This window comes from Triturus cristatus, chromosome 4_1 (assembly GCF_964204655.1).
Source record: "Triturus cristatus chromosome 4_1, aTriCri1.1, whole genome shotgun sequence".
Classification (NCBI taxonomy): Eukaryota; Metazoa; Chordata; class Amphibia; order Caudata; family Salamandridae; genus Triturus; species Triturus cristatus.
This window is the reverse complement of record NC_140585.1, coordinates 284,610,173-284,632,803: the sequence shown is the minus strand read 5'-3', so window position 1 is coordinate 284,632,803 and position 22,631 is coordinate 284,610,173. Positions and strand designations below refer to the sequence as shown.

Below are 22,631 nucleotides of genomic sequence, written 5' to 3'. Positions count from 1 at the left end.
CTTTGAGTGACACTTTATTGTGAGGCGACCAACACACTTAGGTCTATGTGGTTTGATTCACGACAGAACTGACACTCCTAGAATTTAAGATTACTGTAATATCGTCAATGGATCATATGTTGTCACTCTTCCTTCCCTTAGTTAGCTCTTCTCTCCATACTTTCTCTTTCTTCTCTCTATACTTTCTCTCCATACTCCCTCCCCAGTATATTCTTTTCCATCCCTACTCAGGTGCCCTCTTGTTTCCTTATGCCGGATTCTTTCTTCTCGACTGCCCTCAGGTACTTTCTCTTCTACTCACACTTCATGTACACTCTTTCCTCAATCACCATTAGCTGCTTTCTCTCTTCTCAGTTCCCTGAAGGATCCTTTGACTACCCAGACACCATCATTTCAATCATGCACTTTTTGTTCCTCTCAGACAAGTTTCCCTCTTTGGTAGCCCCCAACCACTTAGTTACTCTTCTCCACCCATCAGTACAGGAACCCTTCAGCTATCAAAGGTCATCTTCTCCACCAACTCCCCGTTGGTACTCCCCATGTTTCTCGAGCGTCCTCTCTCAGTCCTCTTACGTATGCTTCTCTTCTATCAGCTTTGAGCACCTTTCACCCAAACATGTCTTTCTAACTCACTATCTCCATCAGATACATTCTCCTCTGCCTTCTACGGGAATTTGTGTTACCCCCTCAGGTACCCCTGTTCCATGTGGGTACTCTTTCCATCATCCCCTCATGTACTCTATATCCCAGGCAAGTGCCTTCCATCATCTTCCAATACTTTTCTTTATATTCAATGTGGCATAAGTTTAAAGCTCCTTCGAAACCCTTCAAGGACCCTAGGTGCTCTTTGCCATTCCCTCATCTAACTTTTATCTATCAAAAAGCACCAACATTCAAATCGTTCTTTAGCTCTGCTCTATCTCTGAGGCCCACATCAGAAGAAACAAAAGGAGGTACTGGAACAGCAGGTGTGAGCTAGGTCCATTCTCTCTTCAAGGAACATGAAAGATGGTTCTTATAGTTGAGCGACAGAATGCGCAAGTGTCAGACTTCAGTTGCTAGAGGCCGAGTGTCATGAATCAATCAATCAATCAATCAATCACAGAATTTATAAAGCGCACCACTCACCCACGAGGGTCTCATGGCGCTGAGGAGGAAGAGGGGGAGGAGGGGGTTGCCGCTACTGGTCGAACAGCCAGGTCTTGAGTCGCCTCCTGAAGGTCAGCAGGTCTTGGGTCTGTCGTAGATTCAGAGGAAGGGTGTTCCAGGTCTTGGCGGCATGGTGGGAGAAGGATCTGCTGCCAGTGTTGGTTCTTCGAATGCGCGGGACGGTGGCCAGGGAGAGGTCGGCGGAGCGGAGCTGGCGGTTGGGAACGTAGAAGGAGAGTCGACTGTTGAGGTAGGCTGGGCCGGTCTTGTGGAGTGCCTTGTGTGCGTGGATGAGGAGTTTGAAGGAGATTCTCTTGTCGACGGGGAGCCAGTGCAGGTCTCTCAGGTGGGGGATGATGTGGCTGTGGCGTGGAATGTCGAGGATCAGGCGTGCAGCAGCGTTTTGGACTCTTTGTAGTTGTTTGATGATCTTGGCGGGGGCTCCAGCGTAGAGGGCATTTCCGTAGTCGTGTCTGCTGCTAACTAGGGCCTGGGTGACTGTTCTTCACATGTCCGTGGGGATCCACCTGTAGATCTTGCGGAGCAAGCGGAGGGTGGTGAAGCAGGAGGAGGAGACTGCTTTGACTTGCTTGGTCATGGAGAGCGTTGAGTCGAGGTTGACTCCCAGGTTGGGTGCGTGGTCGGTAGGTGTCGGGGTGCCCCCAGGGTCGAGGGCAACCAGGAGTCGTCCCAGGCTGATGGGTTGGAGCCGAGGATGAGGATCTCCATCTTGTCCGTGTTCAGCTTCAGTCGGCTGCACTTCATCCAGTCGGAGACGGCCTTTATTCCTTCATGGAGGTTGGATTTGAGGTCGTGCTGTCGGGTGATAAAGCGTGCGAGTGGGGCCATGTATATGTTGAACAGTGTCGGGCTGCGGGATGATCCCTGGGGTACGCCGCAGATGATCTCGGTGGCTTTGGATCGGAATGGGGGTAGGCGGACGCTCTGGGTTCTTCCAGAGAGGAAGGAGGTGGTCCATTCCAGGGCCTTGTCTCGGATCCCTGCGTTGTGGAGGCGTGTGCGTAGTGTGCGGTGGCAGACAGTGTCGAAGGCAGCGGAGAGGTCTAGGAGGATGAGGGCCACCGTCTCACCGTTGTCCAGCAGTATCCTGATGTCGTCGGTGGCGGCGATGAGGGCGGTCTCGGTGCTGTGGTTGCTGCGGAACCCTGACTGAGAGGGGTCCAGGATGCTGTTTTCTTCGAGGTATCGGTGAGTTGTCTGTTGACGATCTTCTCGATGACTTTTGCTGGGAACGGAAGAAGGGAGATGGGCCGGAAGTTCTTGAGGTCTTTCGGGTCCGCCTTGGGATTTTTGAGGAGGGCGTTGATCTCGGCGTGTTTCCAGCTCTCTGGGAAGGTCGCGGTCTCGAAGGAAGGATCTCAGGATGGTTTCCTCATTTGCGCCAAGGCCAGAGGAGTCTGAAATGCTTATCTCTTCCTGCAGTCAGTGCAGTGCAGCAATCACATTGGAGAGAGACCTGCACAGGCTCTGGCCACCACAACATGTTCATGGCAGCAAGTTATCAGTGTATCCTTGGCAACATCACCTCTCCTAAGCTAAGGTGGCTCCGCCTGGGCACCTGAAATGCGTTATTCCAACTAGAGATGCGTGGCATTTGGCATGGCTGCATCTGCCTTGTCCAACGGTAGAATGGAGGTGTTCCTCAGTCCTCCTCTATTTTGCTCCAGGGGAAGGGACTATATTTCATCTTCACAACTGTCTTATCCAGAGGCAGGGGGGTGCGGTTGCACAGCGCTTGACCATCTAGACAGAATTAAAGGGCATTTATAAAGCGCAGTATATGCAGTGGTGTGTCTAGGTGTTAGTCTGACCTCTAACGTGGAAGAGGACAATTTTTGTGAAAAATGTGTTTTTGACAGAAGCTGTTAATCTCAAATTGTGCGGTTATATTAGTAGCCCATTATGTGCCTTTATTCCCACTGTAGACAGTCTCCTTCCACCCCTAGTAGTGAGAAGAAAAACAGCGGCATAAGGTAAACCAGTTACTGAGCGGTCTATTAGGATCGCGAGCGGATCGCCCCCGCTGGGACGGCAGTAGCCACTGCTGGCCCGGCGGTGGCGATCCGCCTCCAAATCCTTGCATGATTGACCCCCCGCCATATTAGTGTGGCTGGGGGGCCGCGGCGGACGGGAAGACCGTCCGCCGCTTTTCCGCCGGTCGACTCGTCGACTGGGAGGAAAAAGGCCATAATATGGTGGCGGTATCTGCAAGACACCGCCATCCATATTAACATGCAGGCGGTGACTCGCCTTTCCATGGCGGTCTTTGCTGTTGGGGGCCCATAGCGGCCCCCCAGGGTGTTGGGGGTGTGGGGGGTTCACATGGGGGGTACCTATGGTACCCCCCTACATTGGCAAGGACAAGGTGGCAGGCACCACGCGGTGCCTGTCACCTTGTGCATGCCAATGCACAACGTGCATTCACAGCATTGTGGCGGGCGGTGCTGTGAGCACCACCCGTCACAATGTTGTGAATGGGGGATGCCACAGTGGCATCCTGATGGCCACAGCGGGACCGCTGCACCTCTGGTGGACGGTCCCGTTCACCGTACCATCGTAATAGGCCCCTAAGTGTCTTAAACTTCTATATGTCTGGGGATGTTACATTTACCCGGAAGTGTACAAAATGCAACCAAAACACTCCCACCATGTGGGGGGTGCAATACATGGACAGCTAATAATACCCCGAAAAAACTAAGGCAAGATGGGTGTGTGCAACAAAGAATATTATGATGCTCTTGGCCAATTCGGGTGTGGCCCCAGCCCTCCTGGCAGTAGGCAAGGCCGCAAGTGTGACATGTTACCAGGGCAGCAGATAGCTGATGGGAGCAAATACACATTTCCTTCCTTGCCTTCAGCAAGTCAATAGGTTTCTTCTTTTTTAACTAACGAGACGGGGCAAACCGGGGACAAATAAGCATAAGTGGGCGGGACCAGGATGTACACATATTGCAGTATCATCTGTTTCCCCACAATGTTCGCATTGACATGAGTTGTCCAGTTAGTGCTTTTTTCCATTGTTCGTAATTATCCATATTTGTCTGTAGACTGTGATCATTACAGATTATATACAACACTGGTGCATGCAAACTGGACACTCATATGTTTGCTTATATATCCAAAACGTCAGAGATATTCAACAAAACATGAAAAGGTACAGGTGACAGAGTTATTTACAGTGAAAACAGCAAAATTCATATTAATTGGACACATGAGACTTTTTAAGGCTTCCCTTGTAACCGTAGAACCCTCTTTGAGTAATTTGGACAAGATTTGCAGGTAGGTGACATTTGCACAGTGCTTACACCAAGCTGAGAGCAAATTGGTCAAGGCAGGGCACAAGTTATTAAGGGGGCAGCAAACATGGTATTTATATGCAGTGATGTGTCAGCAATAATTATAGAGATGTCACTGTACATCTGAAATTAGGATATAATTCCTCCTATCAATAGTCGACTATGGTTTAATATAATTGCAGTTCTCTCTTATGTTCCTAATACAGTGCTTCATTGCTCTTGCAGCTTAGTCCTTGCTCTAGAAATACATGTGAAATTAATTTAATATGAAATTTCTTTGAACTAGATGACTAGTCAAGTCCAAAATATTTGACATATAGAATAAAACAGTAGCCTATTTAAATCAATTCATATGAAGCATAATGATGGCATATATACCTTTTTGCCCCAGTGGGCCAAGGCAGCTAGACACAATCAACAGTGCTCGAACAGTAGATATATATATGCAGAGACTCACATATTTTCCAAATTGTCTCCATTGCCCGCATTCGTCCTTCCAGTACCAGATCCACTCGGTGGTAAGGACGTAATCACGTGGTTTGGTGACAGAGGACGTTGTGGAAAGCCGTCGAACATTCTTCAATGATGAGGTCATTTTTTGGAAGTCAATGTTATGACGTTTTGAACTATACCATGGGAAAAGGAATATTGTAAAATCAAAGGCCGATATACAAGTACAGTAATGTGATGTGGAAGGACATCTAGTAACATTTAGACCAGGGTTCCTCCAGCTTTAGCTGTCTCACCAGATCCATGTAATAAAATAGGTAAAAAATCCATGCATGCACAGAGATAAGGGCTTTGGGTCAACCCTCTTCACCTATTGGTCTGCTGAACTGTCATTAGGATTTTGCTTTCTCTTCCACAACATGTAGGGGGCAATGAATAGCCCACTTCAGTCACCATTTTGGCATTATTAGGATGCTGATTTCTCCATTTTCAGTATTGATATTCTGTTCACAACTCGTAATGCACTGTTCTGGCTTCACCAGGAAACCTCAATGCAGCCTCAGGTTCCACAACTTTGCTGTAAACTGAGGGAGGAGAAGGCTCACGTATGCCACTATATATTAACCTCTTCGAAAGTTAATTGTTCTACTGAGTTCTGATGAAAAGCTCATTATTAAATGGGAGGCCTGCTACTTTGCCTTTGGATCTGCAGAGATCTGCATAACCAAACTATTTTATGGTATGTTTGCGGTTGTTTCCAAAAAGAGAAGATGCACAATGGACAGATCCCACATGTGAGCATGTGCGGGCCGGGCCCATCATTGCTAAGTGGGAGACCCAGAGGAATAAATGCATGGATCCAAAAGACTTCCCCGTATGTCCCTGGTTATAAAAGCCGAACAGACTTAAAAATAAATGTAATGGGAAAAAAACATATTATCCGAAAGGTCTCATGATCAGTCACAAGTTTGTTTTATAAGGCCCTGAAAAAGCATATATTGAAATAACGTATTGGTCCTCATCCCTTAGTACTAATGCTGAATTGCTGTTTTTATAAGCTAGAGTTGTTTGCTAGTACTATGGCTTTACATTTCTGTGTAAGTTGTGTTAAAGCATGTTACTATCCACATTATTCGATCTCTGCTATATAAATATGTGAGAAAAATAAATACATAAATAGGGAATACATATATTATCTTTATATATTTAGTTAAACTCCCAGCATGCTTTACATCATTGTGTTGTCATTGAAGCAGTTGAGGTCTATGTTGGTGTTCTTTAGTATGTGGACAATACATCCCCTATTAAAGTGTGTATGTTTGTCATTTCTAGGCGTAAAAGAGCCACAAAGACAAATCACACTTTCGAGGCTATTCACAAAGGTAGCTTACACTTGTGAGTTATTTACAAGTGTAATTTACTCTTACACTTTTGATTAGCTTTACTACTTTTGGCTCTTCACAAAATTCGAGTGTAAAGTTGCTTAAAGTGTAGACTTACATGTCTTCACTCCCGAAAAAGGAAGCGAGTCAAATGTTCGAGTGTAAGTTAACACTTCCAAAAACAGGAATAATAGTAAGTCCACAACCACACATGCCCAACCACTGATATTGCAACACCATCCAGTACAAAAAAATGGAGGTAGGAAAATATCAATAAATAAAATTTAATGCAAACAAATGTTAAAATAGTAAATATTATTTAATTATAAAATATTTAAATGCACTTTTTTAATTTAAAAATTGATGTAACTTTACGATTTTGTTAAAATATATTCAAATTATGTCACATCAGTTCTATACATCACATTTACTAATGTTTGCTGCATAATATTTGCTTAGCAGGAATTAATTTTTTTATTTAAACTTCAGAAAAATAATTTCAATTTATTTGATTATGTGTAAATTAATTTAAAATGTAATTCAAAATTAAGATAATAGTGCTGTGGCATTTTTTCACTTTGTTCAACATTTAAAATGAATATATACATTTAAATATACATTAATACTTCAACTCATTTATTATAAGGTTTAATAAACTTTTTACCCCCCAATATTTTACCATTGGATAAATAATTAAATTAGATAGTAAATAGGTTTTATTTTTAGATTTTTGTAAACATTAAATTATATTTATTTATAGTTTTATCTATTTAAATAATTTAATTTAACTTTATTTCCTATGGGGTTTATTTTAAGTCCCTACCTCCATTATTGTCTATGGAAGGGTTGCACAGTACTAATGGTTGCATTTACTCCAGCAGTGAGCTGGAGTAATTTCCTACTGTTTTCCTGGGGTGTAGTAACTTTAGAAGTGCAGTTTGTGAATTGCAATGGACTTACTCTTACTCCTCCCTTAACCTCTCCCATTTAGTAACTCTGCCCCTTCTCCAGCCACAGCCCTGGTACTGCCTACGTTTATCACTTAGGGCCCTATTGGGACTTATGGTGGTACGAGGGTGAGTGCTGCATCTCCGCACCGACAAGAGTCGCTGCAGCGTGACCCGTAGATTACAACTTAAAAGTGGTCTGGCGGGCGGGCAGCAAGGCGGTTCCCCTGTGTGCATCCATATGGGGAGGAGGCACAGGGGGCCCTGTAGTTTCCCCTTTTTTTCCTCTCTGCCTTTGTTTCTTCTCTGCCATGGTTTTCATGGCATTGGAACCGCCATGAAAACCGTGGTGGAGACGAAACTCGTAATATGCTTGGCGGGACCATGGCATACCACCAAGCATATTGCAGCCTCAGAACTGCTGCGCCACCTCCAGGGAACGGCGGTCCTACCACCCAAGTCATAATGGGGCAGTCGAACCGCCAGTGCAGCGGTGACTGGACCGCCACCAGCGTGCATCGATGAGTCTGGCGTTCCTCAGACCACCAGACTCGTAATTGGGCTCTAAGTAGTAAACTTACAAGTGGGAGGCTTTCCCCATAGAAAAGACAGGCGATGTGGAGGTGAAGATATTTTCCCTGATGGTTGTACCACTAGATGTTTTGGTGGGTATTCCACTAGTATAATTATTTAGTTGGGGTATTAAATGATATACAACTTGCACTCATAAGCTGCAAGGTGTGAGAAGTTGGCCTGATATATGCTGTCCACTAGTTGTAGTGGACAGCATATACCAGGCCAACTTCTCACATTGGTGTGCAGCGTGTGGGATTCCAGCTTGCTATTGTTTTACCAGATAATCTCAATTGAGTGGCTAACTGAAAACCACAAAAGGTACCCTAGGTACATATAATACAAGCTTTATAATACAGTAAGTTCTACTGAACTTAGAGTTGTGTGTTAAGGGCTTAGCACACCCTTTCTACAACTCAAGAGAGTTTAGTAGGCCACAATAGAGTAGGTAGTGCAATACACCACGCCACACTAGTAATGTCTTCAAGGCCAGGAACCAGTAGGTCCCTGCCAGAAGCCAATGGGCTTCTAGAATCCCAGTATGATAACCTCCCATTCATGGAATTGAGAGCATTATGTACAACTAGGAAACAGAAGACAGGCAAAAGTCCAACCACCCAGCATCTTATAGGGTACTCAGGCTGGATGACCTCAGCAGATCTTTAAGATCTGAAGGGTTAGGCAGAGTGGGTGGGACAGCACATGAGGAAGGGCCTAGGGGTGGAACTCCGCATGACCTGACCTCTGATGCTGGCCAGGCAGATGGCAATGATCTGGACCTGGAAAATACAATTCCCCTAGAAAGTGATGGAGAGGACCACAATTGACCCCTCTTTGTCCTCCCTGGAAGAGTTGGTGGTGGGCCTAGAAGGTCAAGATCTTCCACAAGGGAGTCTAACCATTCTAACTCATCTGTAGGGACCTCTATCTCTTCTCATAGGAGGGAAACCTCTCAAGAGAGGAGGGAGAGACTGCTTAAGTATGAGGAAGCTCAGCTTAAAATCAGACAGCAGCAGGTAGCCCTAGATAAGGAGACCCTAGAGCTCCACGGAGCTAGAAAAAAGTTGGGACTAGAGTCCCATGGTGGCAGCAACATCCCTAGAGATAGGGAGAGGTCTCATGACCATAGAAGCCTGAATACGATTGTCCCTCCCTACCAGAGTGGGGATGACATCTACAAATGGATAACTGCAGTGGACAGCAAACTTATGGCTCTCCTTTGCAGACAAAGGTAGAGATAAGCTCCTCACTGTTAGAGAGGAGGAGGCAGATGATTACAACAGTCTGAAGAGTGCCTTAATTGATGGGTTTGGCCTAACCACTGAGCAATACAGGTTAAAGTTCATGGATACCCAAAAGGCACAGAATCAAGACTGTGTAGACTTTGTAGATTGTGCTACTAAGGCTCTGGAAGGTTGGTTACTTGGCAGTAAAGTGCATGACTTTCAAGGATTGTACAATTTAATTATGAGGGAGCAGATCCTTAATAGTTGTCAGAATCAGCTGTTGCACCAGTACCTGGTGGACTCAGATCTGACCTCTCCTCAAGAATTGGGAAAGAAGGCAGACAAGTGGGTCAGAACCAGGGCGAGGCAGAAGGTACAGAACCAAGGTGGTGAACCCAAGAAACAAGATCCTAAAAACTCTGACAAGGGTGGAGAGAAGGGTAAAGACCAGAAGTCTTCACAAGGCCCCCAAACATCTTCTTCAGGTGGGGATTCACAGTCTAACAAGGGAAAAGGCCAAAATAAACAATGGTGCAAAATCTGTAAGCAGAAAACTCACTGTACAAGTGACTGCACCAAGTCCAAAGAATCTACTCCAGCCACCATTGCCCCTAAGGCAACTGTTCCCCCTAGTACAGCTACAATTGGTGATGGTAATGTTCAGAATAAGGGTGTAGTGGGGTTGACCCTGGGTTCCGAGATGGACTCTGGCCTAGTCAGAGTTCCAACTCAGGCTGTTCTAGTCTGTGATGGAGGCATGGATATGTCCTCCTTTGTGAGTCCCAGTAGTCTGGGCAAATACAGACAACAGCCTTTGACAAATGGAAGAGGGGCTTTGGCATTCAGGGACACAGGAGCAAGTGTCACAATGATGACAAAAGATCTTGTGGATCCTGGGCAGAACATACTTGGTGAGATGTACCAAGTGACCAATGCTAGCAATGTCAGAACATACCATTCTCTGGTAGTTGTCCACTTCTCCTGGGGAGGGGTAACTGGCCTTAAGAAGGTTGTGGTAAGTGCAGACCTACCGGTACAGTGCTTGCTTGGCAATGATCTAGAATCTTCAGCTTGGGCTGAAGTGGAGCTCAGGACACATGCAGAAATGTTAGGGATCCCTGCTCATGTCTTTGCTGTGACTAGGTCACAGGCCAAAATGTCTAACGCTGGACAGGCTGTGGATTCTGGAATATTGGACCAGGTGCCTCTCAAGAGGAGGAGCAGTAGGGTTAAGGCAGTGCCTTCCCCCCTGACTCAGAATGCTGATCAGTCTCCTCAGGGAGATGATCTTGAGCCTGAAGAAGGAACTGTCCCAGAGGAGCTTGAACCTGACCAGGTTGAGTTCTTGGGGACAGGGGGCCCTTCCAGTTCTGATCTGAGCCAGGAGCAGAAAACCTGCCCCTCTCTTGAACCCCTCAGAAAGCATGCTGCTGATGAGGCTGCTGGGAATGCTAGTGGCACCCATAAGATTTATTGGGATGATGGACTCCTTTACTCAGAGAGTAGAGACCCCAAGCCTGGTGCATCCAGGAGGTTGGTTATACCGCTGAAGTTTAGGGGCTTCCTATTGACACTAGCTCATGATTTTCCCCTAGCAGGACACCTGGGCCAGAACAAGACTTGGGACAGAATTGTTCCTCACTTTCACTGGACCCACATGTCTGAAGACACTAAGGAGTTTTGTCGCTCCTGTGTGACCTGCCAAGCCAGTGGCAAGGCAGGTGGAACCACTAAGGCCCCCCTGATACCACTACCTGTGGTGGGGGTTCCCTTTGAGAGGGTTGGGATTGGCATTGTTGGTCCCATGGATCCTCAGACAGCATCTGGGCACAGGTTTATACTGGTCGTGGTGGACCATGCCATCAGGTTCCCAGAATCAATTCCCCTAAGGACCACTACAGCACCTGTGGTGGCAAGAGCTCTCTTGGGTGTATTCTCAAGAGAAGTCTTTTCTAAGGAGGTAGTATCTGACAGAGATGCAAACTTTATGTTGTTACTTAACTGCAATGTGGAAGGAGTGTGGAGTGAATTATAAATTCACCACACCTTATCACCCACAATGCAATGGTTTAGTTGAAAGGTTCAACAAAACCTTATAGTGCATGACTAAAGGTCTGCCAGAGAAGCTTAGGCGGAGATGGGACATCCTTTTGCCCTGCCTTTTGTTTGCCTACAGGGAGGTGCCACAAAAGGGGGTTGGTTACAGCCCTTGTGGTAAATAAAATATCTTCTTTACCGGACTGAATTTCATGCGGAATCTTAAGATAAAGTAAAATAGCTCAAAATAACAAGAGGCAGAATCCGTGGTATAAGAGGTTTTCTAAATGGGCTTTATTCCATCCAAAATGGCCGACTCGAGTCGCGGCCTTCAGGTTCCGTCACCACGAGGGTTCAGGAAGTGAAGTACAATACTTTATTGACAGACATGTATTTTTATAATAAGTGCATTACAATGAAACGAATGTAGAAGGCGTAACATTTGATAAGAAAAGTGACATGACAGGTACGTAATCGAAACTAGGCGTAATAAGGAATAAAAGAAACATGATTGGTTAGGATTATCAGACATAGGTGGATCTATACGATAATACTTAACATAGATGCGCGCGCGGCAGCATGACGTGTAATTGACGTGCAACTAGGGGGTGAAGGGGACTTGACATTTAGCTCTACATGTGGAGACGAGAAGTCTGGGGGGTCAAGTCAACCTAATCCCAAATCATATCTACCATCCTATGTTTAGAGAACTATGTTATCCACAAGGAAGGACTCTCGGACAGAATCTATTCTATACTAACTGTGTGTGCGTGTATAAGCGTCTAAGTGTCTATATGAGATGCGAGGGGCAGAAAACTTTCCATGGCAGCAGGGCTATGAATCATTTGCAGGAGGACAGAAAGGCTGAGTCCTTTGCTTGTGAGCTAAAGGAAATGTTTACCTAAATCACTGGACAGGAATGCATCGGCTGAAGAGCAAAATAGATAATTCGAAGGTGAAATACAACTTCTTGGCAGGCAGGCGAAAACTGGCCGAGGCAGGCACCGTTAGCTGCACAGGGAGTAGGACAAAGTTCATGGATACAGATGCGAGCTCAAGCTGAAGCTGTCAAAGACAGAGAGCAGGGAAAGGCTTTGAGGACAGAATCGGGCCTACTTGCCTGAACTGTAAAAATGGAGTAACTTAGCCATATAAAGTCGGTGGCCTTTCATACTTAGGAATCGAATATCCAGCCCATAGATGGCGGATCTGACAGAGAACATGTTGACGGTAGACACACATATGTTTGCGTCTTAGAAACTGGAACTGGAGGGAACATACATGTACTTGTAACATGCATATAGAACCGTTGGGGTCCAAGATAGGGGACATAACTGATCAGGAAAATCCACATTTCCACATTCCCTCCTTGTCCCCTACTTGCCCTTCAAGAGATATCAATCTTCATCATTCCATCGATTTGCTCATGGAGCATCATTTCTTCTTCCTTCTTCTTCCGGCATTTTGAACGAGAACTGTGATATGGAATGCATGATGTGGCACACAGACCACAAATCGCTGGTCCACATTGCAGGCATAAACAACAACTGAAGAGCATAAGAAGGCCAATACCTAGGAAGGATAGAACTCTCCATCCCCAGGCTGATATCACACTCCAAAACCACCCGGACCACGTCCAAGTGCCTGGATTCTCGTGTATCTGGCTTACAATCTTATGAAGGCGTGTTATAGCTTTATATACAGATGGCGAATTTTCTGGTATGAATATGCAGCAGCTGGATCCGATGACCCTGCAAGCTCCGCCCCTATCGGCCAGGATGACGTCAAGGACAAGACGATTCTGGAGAACAACAATTCTCATCACTGATTGTTCCTCTGTCAGATTGCCTAGGGCGGCTATAGTCTCGTTTACTACAGCTTCAAGAGTCTTGGTTAGTCTACGTATCAGCTTACTATTTGATATTGTACCTATATAGGGAAAGATACCTTTATTGAAATCTACATACTTGTCCCATGCCGTCTCAGTATAATCGACAACTGGGAGATCTCTACGCTCTCTTTTGTGTACTAAATGAACATTTCGATAATAATCAGGGGGAGCTAGGAAAACAGGTGGCAAAAGGAATGCTATGTAACAGGTACCATCCCAATCTAGAGGCAGACGCATATATGCCGTCTGACCACATATAAAGTAAGAATGGCGAGAAGCTCTAAATGAAGATTTACCTTGATCGCTATATTCTACTGTAGTAACGCATTGGCTATGGCCCATATGTATGGAACCAACTTTTCTTACACATAATTCACCCTTAACTGGAAATACTGACATAGTGGGCAGAATTAGTTCAACTTCGGATTTGACATTCAAAATCATAAGATTAGGCGTGAAATTACCTAATTTATACACTTCATTTTCTAAATCAGTTCCTGTTCTACTGGGGTGACCCTCCTTATTGGGGTGACAGACTTTGAATAAAACTAGATTCAGATTTCCCCATATCCAATGTTGTTGATAAACTGCTGTGTCTGGGTCTATGGAATTTAATAAACTAAACCATGCTCCACAGGAGCCATTGTGTGTGAACGGATGTGGAAAGAAAGGCAGAACTCCTTTGTTTTTCTGATAGGGAGGGAGTCGGCCACACACCCAACAATTGGTGGCATTACTAGTCTGATGGGAATGATGTAACATACTAATGAATGTGTTATTGCGCAGCGCAAGTCTATAGGACAACTCATGTGGGGGTAGGTCACTAAAAGAATGTTCATCAGTTATATTGAAAGCACGTTTAGAAACAGGATAATACATATGTAACAATATACTTGCAGTAACTATTAAAAAACTCAAGGAAAACAAAATTAATAAAGTCACAATACAGTGGCTACGCAGTAATTTACAATAAGCATGTCGTTTCATTATGATTCTGGACTCTACGTGATTCAGACCTAAGGGATACATGTCGGGACAGATTCAACCGCTTCACCTTGGAGAGGACTTAAACAATCAAATCGTCCGACAGCTTGGATCTGGACCTGAGTTTCTGCTTATAGAGTTCGGTGCTACTGGCCTCAGCCAAAGGTAGCTTTGAGTCAATGGGGGAAGACACACGGGGAGTACTGTTTGTGTCAGGAGGAAGTCCATGAAATTTCTTGATATGGCTGGAATGCACCCAGCCTTTTCTCCCTTCGATCTTCACAGCTGTTCTGGTCGTCAGCAGGACCAACTTAGGAAGCCTCCACCTTGGCTCCAGTTGGGTTTTCCGATCAAAATTCCTGACGAGAACATAATCACCGGGAATTACGTCATGAGGTTTCACCTCGGTGTTGTCGGGAAAAGCTGCGACTACCTGTGAACGACAAGATTGTAGTGCAGACATCAAGGAAGCCAGGTAATCTGTCAGCATATTACAGTCAACATCAGTTATTTTACGGGGTATAGGCGTCCCCCACATATTCGGTGGTCTACCAAAGATCACCTCATAAGGGGATAGCCCTGTTCGAGAGTGTGCTACCATTCTCATGTAAAATAGCGCAACTGGTAAGGCTACTATCCAGTCCACACCTTTTTCCTGACATATTTTAGACAATCTGATTTTTAAAAGTTGATTATGTCGTTCCACGAGACCTGCTGCCTCGGGGTGTCGGACACAGTGGAATTTCCACTGATATCCCAACAAAAGTGAGACATGTTTCATTAATTCGGATGAGAAAGGCTGGCCGTTATCTGAATATACAACACGTGGTAAACCGTACCGTGGGAAGAATTCTCGAACTAGCTGTTTGGCAGTAGTCGGGGCAGTGTAATCTGATACGGGATACGCCTCTGTCCAACGGGAGAGAGCGCAGACAACTACGAGGACATATTTGAATCCTCGACAACGTTCCATCTGAATGTAATCCATCTGGAGGACTTCAAAAGGATGGTCAGGAGGCTGAAATCCACCCTGCTCTACGGGAACACTCTTTCCTGGATTAAACTGACAACATATCATACAGGTACGAACTTTTTGTTTAGCTGCTGCTCGTAAATGTTTGTTGAACCAAATGTGCTGAATGCTGTCTAGCATAGCCTTCTCTCCTAAATGTGCTGGACTGTGAACTGTAGCTATAATGGCTTGAACCATGGAATCAGGGAGAAACCATACAGATTTCTCCTTCGTCATCCATCCTTGATCTGTCTGGATCCCTCCTAGTTCAGTCCACTTCTTTATTTCTTCTGCTGTGGCATGTGTCTGTATGTCAATTACGTCAAGTGCGGGATCCTTAATTGTCATACACTGTGTTGGTGTCTGGACTATTGGCTTTGTCATGTCTAATGTGCGATTCTGAGCAGTCTGTTTAGCTGTTCTGTCAGCTAAATCATTGCCTTGAGAAATGGTATCAGTAACCTTCGTGTGTGCTTTACATTTCATAATCGATATAGCAGTGGGTAGATGTATTGCGTCTAACAAAGCATGAATGAGGGGTCCGTGCTGAATGTGGGCACCATGGGAGGTTAAATAACCTCTCTCTCGCCACAGCACGCCGAAGTCGTGTACAACTCCGAATGCATAACGTGAGTCAGTGTATATATTAACTTTCTTATTTGTGGCTTGAATACAGGCTTGTGTTAGAGCAATAAGTTCTGCTGCTTGGGCTGACAAAGTATCTATACAATTTGTCTCAATAACTCTACTGTCTGTTGTGACTGCATACGCGGCCACTAAATCTCCTGTACTTGTTCTCATGCATGATCCGTCTACATACAACGTCAGGTCTGGATCTAACAATGGAACGTCTGTCAAGTCTTGTCTAGGTTTCGTCTTTATTTCAATGATTTCAACACAATCATGAGCTAGTGGGTCTGTTCCAATTACAGGTAATAGTGTAGCAGGATTCAATGTATTACACCGTCGGATCTCTATGTGTGGTTGAAACAATGTCAGTTCATAACCGGTAAGTCTTGCTATGGTCAAGTGTTGTGTTTGTGTTCGGTTCACAAGAACCTCTACTGCATGTGGTACTTGTACTGTCAATGGGTGTCCTAATACTATGGCATCGCTTTGTCTGATTGCTAAAGCTGTCGCTGCCACTGATTTCAGACATGCAGGCAAAGCCTGAGCTACGGGATCTAATGTACTGGAAAAATAAGCACATGGCTTGCGTGATCCTGCTTGATCCTGAGTGAGTACTGACAAGGCAGTACCTTCGCGTTCTGTAACAAAGAGTGTAAAATGTTTGCTATAACATGGTGTTGCTAAAACAGGTGCTTGACATAAAGCTTTCTTTAGGCTTTCAAAAGCTTGTGTATGTTCCTGAGTCCAAGGGAGAACAGTCGATGTGGCTGCCTCCTGTGTGGTTAACTGAATGAGTGGTTTTGCTAGAAATGCGTACTGAGGGATCCACTGCCTACAATATGAAGTGAGGCCTATGAAAGCCCGCACCTCCTTTTGTGTCTGGGGTATTGACATGTTAGCAATTAACTGGATGCGATCTGGTGTAAGCTGCCTTCCCTCCTTGGACAGCGAGTGACCAAGATAAATAACTCGCTGGACACAGAATTGCAGCTTAGAAGGGGACACCTTGTGCCCCTTGTCGGCTAGGAAATGTAAAACTGTCAGAGAAGCTTTTTCACATTCTGGCTCGCTTCTCGCGGTGATCAGCAGATCATCGACATATTGAAGCAGTGCAGTATTGACTGGCATGTGGATACTGTCAAGTTCTCGTTTCAGTGCTTGGCTGTAGATGCTGGGGCTTTCTGTGAATCCTTGGGGAGCGCGTGAGAATTTAAAGCTGCGCCCATTTAAACTGAATCCGAACAAGTATTGGCTTTCCGGATCTATTGGGACGCTGAAAAAGGCATTCTTGAGATCGATTACAGTAAAGAATGTTGCTTCGGGATCAATTGCTGTCAATAATGATGATATATCAGGGACCACAGGGAATTGTGGTACAATACACTTGTTTAGTTCACGCAAATCAATAACCAATCGGTACACTGGTGGGGCAGTAGGATCAGTTCGTTTAAGAATCGGAATTATCGGTGAATTACATACATTGGAGTCTGTTTCTACAACTACTCCCTGGGCAATTAGTTCATCAATGATTTTCAGCAAAGCCACTACAGCATCATGCGGTAACTTGTATTGTCGCATTCGTGGTAGTACCACTCCTGCTTTCAATGTGACTCGATAGGGTGTAATGTTCATGCAGCCAACATCCGTAGGGCCTTGTGCCCATAGATGTACTGGTAAAGTCTGTAGTCGGGGATCCATGTCTCTAGACACATAGTGACCTTTAAAATCACGCAAAAACAACCTTACTCCTTCCGGAGAACAACATATTATGGCTCCTAGTGCTTTCAGAGTTTTAATTCCTAACAGATTTTCTGGGCATGATTTAGTAAGCAATAAATCTGTAGTTCGTGTCAAAGGTCCTATCGTAAGTGGTAGAGGCTGTGATACTTCATTAACAATAGGTTTTCCTGAAAAACCAAGGGAAACATTTTGAGAGCCTGAGAGGGGTGCCCCTGGAACTTCACTACGTTTTATGGTTGTTCGACTTGCCCCTGTATCGAGTAAGAATTTTCTATCTTGACCTAATAATTCACTATGTACATAAGGTCCTTCTTGATCTACAGGAATCTCGATAAGCGGTAAGTCAACTTCCCTCTCTAGGCTGGTTCATGCGTAACGCTGATATTCAGGGTATTCATACTGTGCAGTCTGATACATTTGTCGTGTTGTGGTTTGTGTGGCAGTAGCAGGCAACGGTGGTGCAGCTGGCACAAACTGTATGGGTTGCTGTGAGGCTGGCATGGACTGTTGCTGAACTGGCATGGACTGTCCATGCTGCATAGCTCCTTGTTCATTCTGATCTTGTCTAACTAATCGTGGTCTCTCCTTTGCAATACCTGTAGCTATATTACGTTTCAGGACTGGACAATCGTGTACATAATGGCCTAGTTGTTTACAGTAATTGCAGGTTCCCTTTACAGGGGCTGCGGAATCACCAGAATGTGTCACACCCTTTTTGTGACCATCTGCTGGTACTGTCTGAGAAACTAGCATTTTCATTTTTGTATCCTTCATGCGTCTATGCTCGTGTTCTTGTTCATCCCTAATTCTATTGTGATGATACTGTAACATTTGTAGCATTTGCGACGGAGTGTTACTTTGCCAGGTACTCTCGAATTTCAATATTCTATTCTTTACTGGAGGCAATGCATTTTCCACTAATTTTGTCACAAATAAATGTGGATATGAGTCACTACTTGCTTTTATACCACTATTTATACCAAAACATTTTTCAAATCGAGCATAATAATCGCTTGTGTCTTCATCTTGCTTTTGTTTGCAGGCTGTGATTGCACCCCAATCTTCCTTTTTTGTAGTTAATAAACGTGGCAGTACCTGTACTAGTAAACCTGGTAACAGTTTAACTTTATCCCCGAGCCCTGAACCTGCAGTTCGGCCCCTTTCTTCCTCTGCTAATGCTGTCCAGTCTATCTTTTGGTCTCCCACTTCCCACTCTTTTTCTTTCAGTTTTTCATAAATGCCAGCAGGCAAAAGCACCTTTAATAACGTCATAATATCAGGAAAGGTGTACTCTCCCATTAGTAACATGTCTTTAATTTCTCGGTGGAAACCCGCTGGGTCTTTGTCATGACTAGGTACTACTTTCTTCATTTCTAATAATTCCATTTTTGATATGGGTGTGTAAACAAATACACGGTGAAACTCATTGTCTTCGCCTTTTATTGGGTGCACTTCTCGTAAAGGATTTTGTCTATCCATATAGTACGGCGCTCTTTCTCTGCGGGGCAGCGAGAGAGAATCCGGACTTACAAAAAGGACATACTGTTTACGTGACACTAATATCTCTTTAATTAGCTTGTTACTAGAACCTCTCCATCTGTTTGTGAGTAGTTCCGTTAATATATCAGGTAAAGGACCAGGGTCAGCATGTTGGCTCTTATATAATATGAGGAGTTGCTGAATCATATAGATTCCAGCTAAACGTTGTTCATCTGTACTGAGATTAAAAAATGTGTGTGCTACGGTCTCATCACCGTATTTTTCAGGACTGTCAATCCAGTGAACGGCTGATCTGGCTAATTCTTGCTCATCCATGGAATCGAGGAGGTGGTAACCTCTTCGTTCTCGTAGTATTTTATCTGCGGCTTGAAACAAATGTTCAGGAGACTTCAGATTTATTACAGGCGTTGGATACGTTCTGCTATTATTTGGGCATACAGAGTGTATTGGATCAGAAAAACATCTAGTATTTTCACAGGATCTTCCTCTGCCTACATAGGCTATGGTCTCTGACTGTCTTGCGGAATTCCCTGATTCGGACACTTCATCTTGCTCAAACTCGTCTGTTCCCAATCTTTCTTCATGAATACGTTCTATTTCTTTACGGATTTTTCGGCACATGGCTATTATACAATTTTGCTTATCGTGTCTCCCTTCTGATATATTCTGACTCCATCTTGTAAGAATAAGCATTGCATTCGGGTCTACCCCCGGACGGTCTTGATTTCTGATCACACAGTTTATGAGGAAACGTAACAGTTCCCCCTGTATCTCTACTTTCTGGAATTCCATAGCTCTGTTAATACATCCTGGATCTCGTCCTGTTTGAACAAAATGATATATGTTATCTAGATGCGTAGTCATTCCTGGTAACCTTGCTAAATACTCTGCGGCTCGTCTGATACGTAATGATGCCAGGACCATTTCGTCCTCTTTACCAACCACCGGGTCATATCTACAATTAACAAGGAGTTCCTTAAGCGTACGTTCACTTACGAATTTTGGTGTACGTGAATGTGCTGACTCTTGAAAGACAAGTTTATTTATTCTAGGTGGTGTAAAGGTACTGCTAGCACCTCCCGTGGCCCCATCTGGGGCGTCGGGTGTGAATGGGTTCGTTGAACGTGACACAGCAACTATGGGTGTCGATACCTCTGTAGAGTCGACTGCGGAGACAGATGCGGAAACAGATGTGCTTGCCGAAGCTTGTATCGGGACTTGCTGTTGCACGGGGTTGGATACCTGATCCTGACGTTGAACCCCTCCGCCAGACGGTCTATGTGGTGTGGCGTTAGCATACTCGGGAGCTGCGTCGTCTAGATATGAGGAAAGAAAGACATCTTCTGCGGTTCTGGGATGCCCTTTTGGATGTACCTTAATTGGAAATAATGGGGGTGGCAAGTCTTTTGGTATCTCTGGAGCAGCCTTAGGTAGTCCTTCGGCTAGAAGGGGATACATACCATTCATAAGAGCATTTCTTTGTCTATTTACTTGTTCTGATTTCACTCGGATACCTTCCTCAATTAATAGATTTTCTTGAACTTTATTTGAACTTTCTTTACTCCTCTCTTCTTGTCTACGTGCTTTTTCTGTTCGTCTATGAGATTCTTTACGCCATAACTCAACAGCGTCTTTCTGTGACTGTCTGACCTTTCTTTTCCATAACTCTTCCTCCACTTTCATGATGCACTCTGCATCCCAGGTTCCCGCTACGGGCCACCTTTGACTTTCCGGCAATCCCTTGGTATAATCTACCCATAGATCAAGAAACAATATGGCATCTAAGCCATGCTTATGGTACATAAAATGCCCTGGAGTGTCCCTAGGAGGGATAGGAACTGCTTCTTCAAGCACCCCTTTTCTGGTAGTAATCTGTCTTAACTTCGAGAAGAGCGGCATATTGACAACTGATCTGATACTTACTCTTGAACTTGCTTAATACGAAAAACCACAATAATGAACAGTGAACAATGAACAATCATTCATACCACAATATGCAAGACATTTCTGAATACTTTAAACATTAAACAGTAAACATTTAACAACGACCGACAATGATGACAGTCTGCCTAACTAATCACCACGCTGAATTCTTGACAATAACTGAATACTTCGGAATACTTGATATACTGCTAAACAGTACATATACACTGCTAAACAGTGCAGACCGGATTTGTGTACCCAAATCCGTCTTGACCGGCACAACCTATGTGCGCGTCAACACGCCTCCCCGGCGATGGTACTCACCGAGTAGCTCCTTGAAACGGAAGGCCTCAGAGAATGGACAGGACTCGATGACTGCGGACAGCGGACCCTCTGGACATCGGGATTTCGAAAAACCTGGTGGGCCTCTGTATACCTCGGATCTTGCTCTCTCAGCTAGGCTCTGGTCGGGATACTTCGCACTTCTCACCGCCTCGTCTGGGTTGATCGCAGCCTCAGTCGCCCCCGCTTGACCGGAGGGAGCTTACAGGAAATCCTGCTGGTACGCGTTTATGATCCGTCCAGCTGTGGCAGGAGACCGGGCCTGCAACGCACCGCCGGCGCGTGAGATGAGAAAGTGTCCCTGTTCGGGCGCCATTATGTGGTAAATAAAATATCTTCTTTACCGGACTGAATTTCATGCGGAATCTTAAGATAAAGTAAAATAGCTCAAAATAACAAGAGGCAGAATCCGTGGTATAAGAGGTTTTCTAAATGGGCTTTATTCCATCCAAAATGGCCGACTCGAGTCGCGGCCTTCAGGTTCCGTCACCACGAGGGTTCAGGAAGTGAAGTACAATACTTTATTGACAGACATGTATTTTTATAATAAGTGCATTACAATGAAACGAATGTAGAAGGCGTAACATTTGATAAGAAAAGTGACATGACAGGTACGTAATCGAAACTAGGCGTAATAAGGAATAAAAGAAACATGATTGGTTAGGATTATCAGACATAGGTGGATCTATACGATAATACTTAACATAGATGCGCGCGCGGCAGCATGACGTGTAATTGACGTGCAACTAGGGGGTGAAGGGGACTTGACATTTAGCTCTACATGTGGAGACGAGAAGTCTGGGGGGTCAAGTCAACCTAATCCCAAATCATATCTACCATCCTATGTTTAGAGAACTATGTTATCCACAAGGAAGGACTCTCGGACAGAATCTATTCTATACTAACTGTGTGTGCGTGTATAAGCGTCTAAGTGTCTATATGAGATGCGAGGGGCAGAAAACTTTCCATGGCAGCAGGGCTATGAATCATTTGCAGGAGGACAGAAAGGCTGAGTCCTTTGCTTGTGAGCTAAAGGAAATGTTTACCTAAATCACTGGACAGGAATGCATCGGCTGAAGAGCAAAATAGATAATTCGAAGGTGAAATACAACTTCTTGGCAGGCAGGCGAAAACTGGCCGAGGCAGGCACCGTTAGCTGCACAGGGAGTAGGACAAAGTTCATGGATACAGATGCGAGCTCAAGCTGAAGCTGTCAAAGACAGAGAGCAGGGAAAGGCTTTGAGGACAGAATCGGGCCTACTTGCCTGAACTGTAAAAATGGAGTAACTTAGCCATATAAAGTCGGTGGCCTTTCATACTTAGGAATCGAATATCCAGCCCATAGATGGCGGATCTGACAGAGAACATGTTGACGGTAGACACACATATGTTTGCGTCTTAGAAACTGGAACTGGAGGGAACATACATGTACTTGTAACATGCATATAGAACCGTTGGGGTCCAAGATAGGGGACATAACTGATCAGGAAAATCCACATTTCCACACCCTTTTGAACTTTTTTTTGGC

At 44.8% G+C, this 22,631-nt stretch overlaps 1 protein-coding gene across 1 annotated transcript in view; it reads right to left on the bottom strand.

The window, feature by feature from the left end:
• Positions 1 to 22,631, bottom strand: part of LOC146854284 (protein mono-ADP-ribosyltransferase PARP12-like) — a 245,160-nt gene that overhangs the window by 55,411 nt on the left and 167,118 nt on the right. Inside the window, exon 9 of the mRNA XM_085652065.1 lies at positions 4,924 to 5,092. Coding sequence (XP_085508191.1) covers positions 4,924 to 5,092 — 169 coding nt within the window. The remainder of the gene's footprint in view (positions 1 to 4,923; positions 5,093 to 22,631) is intronic.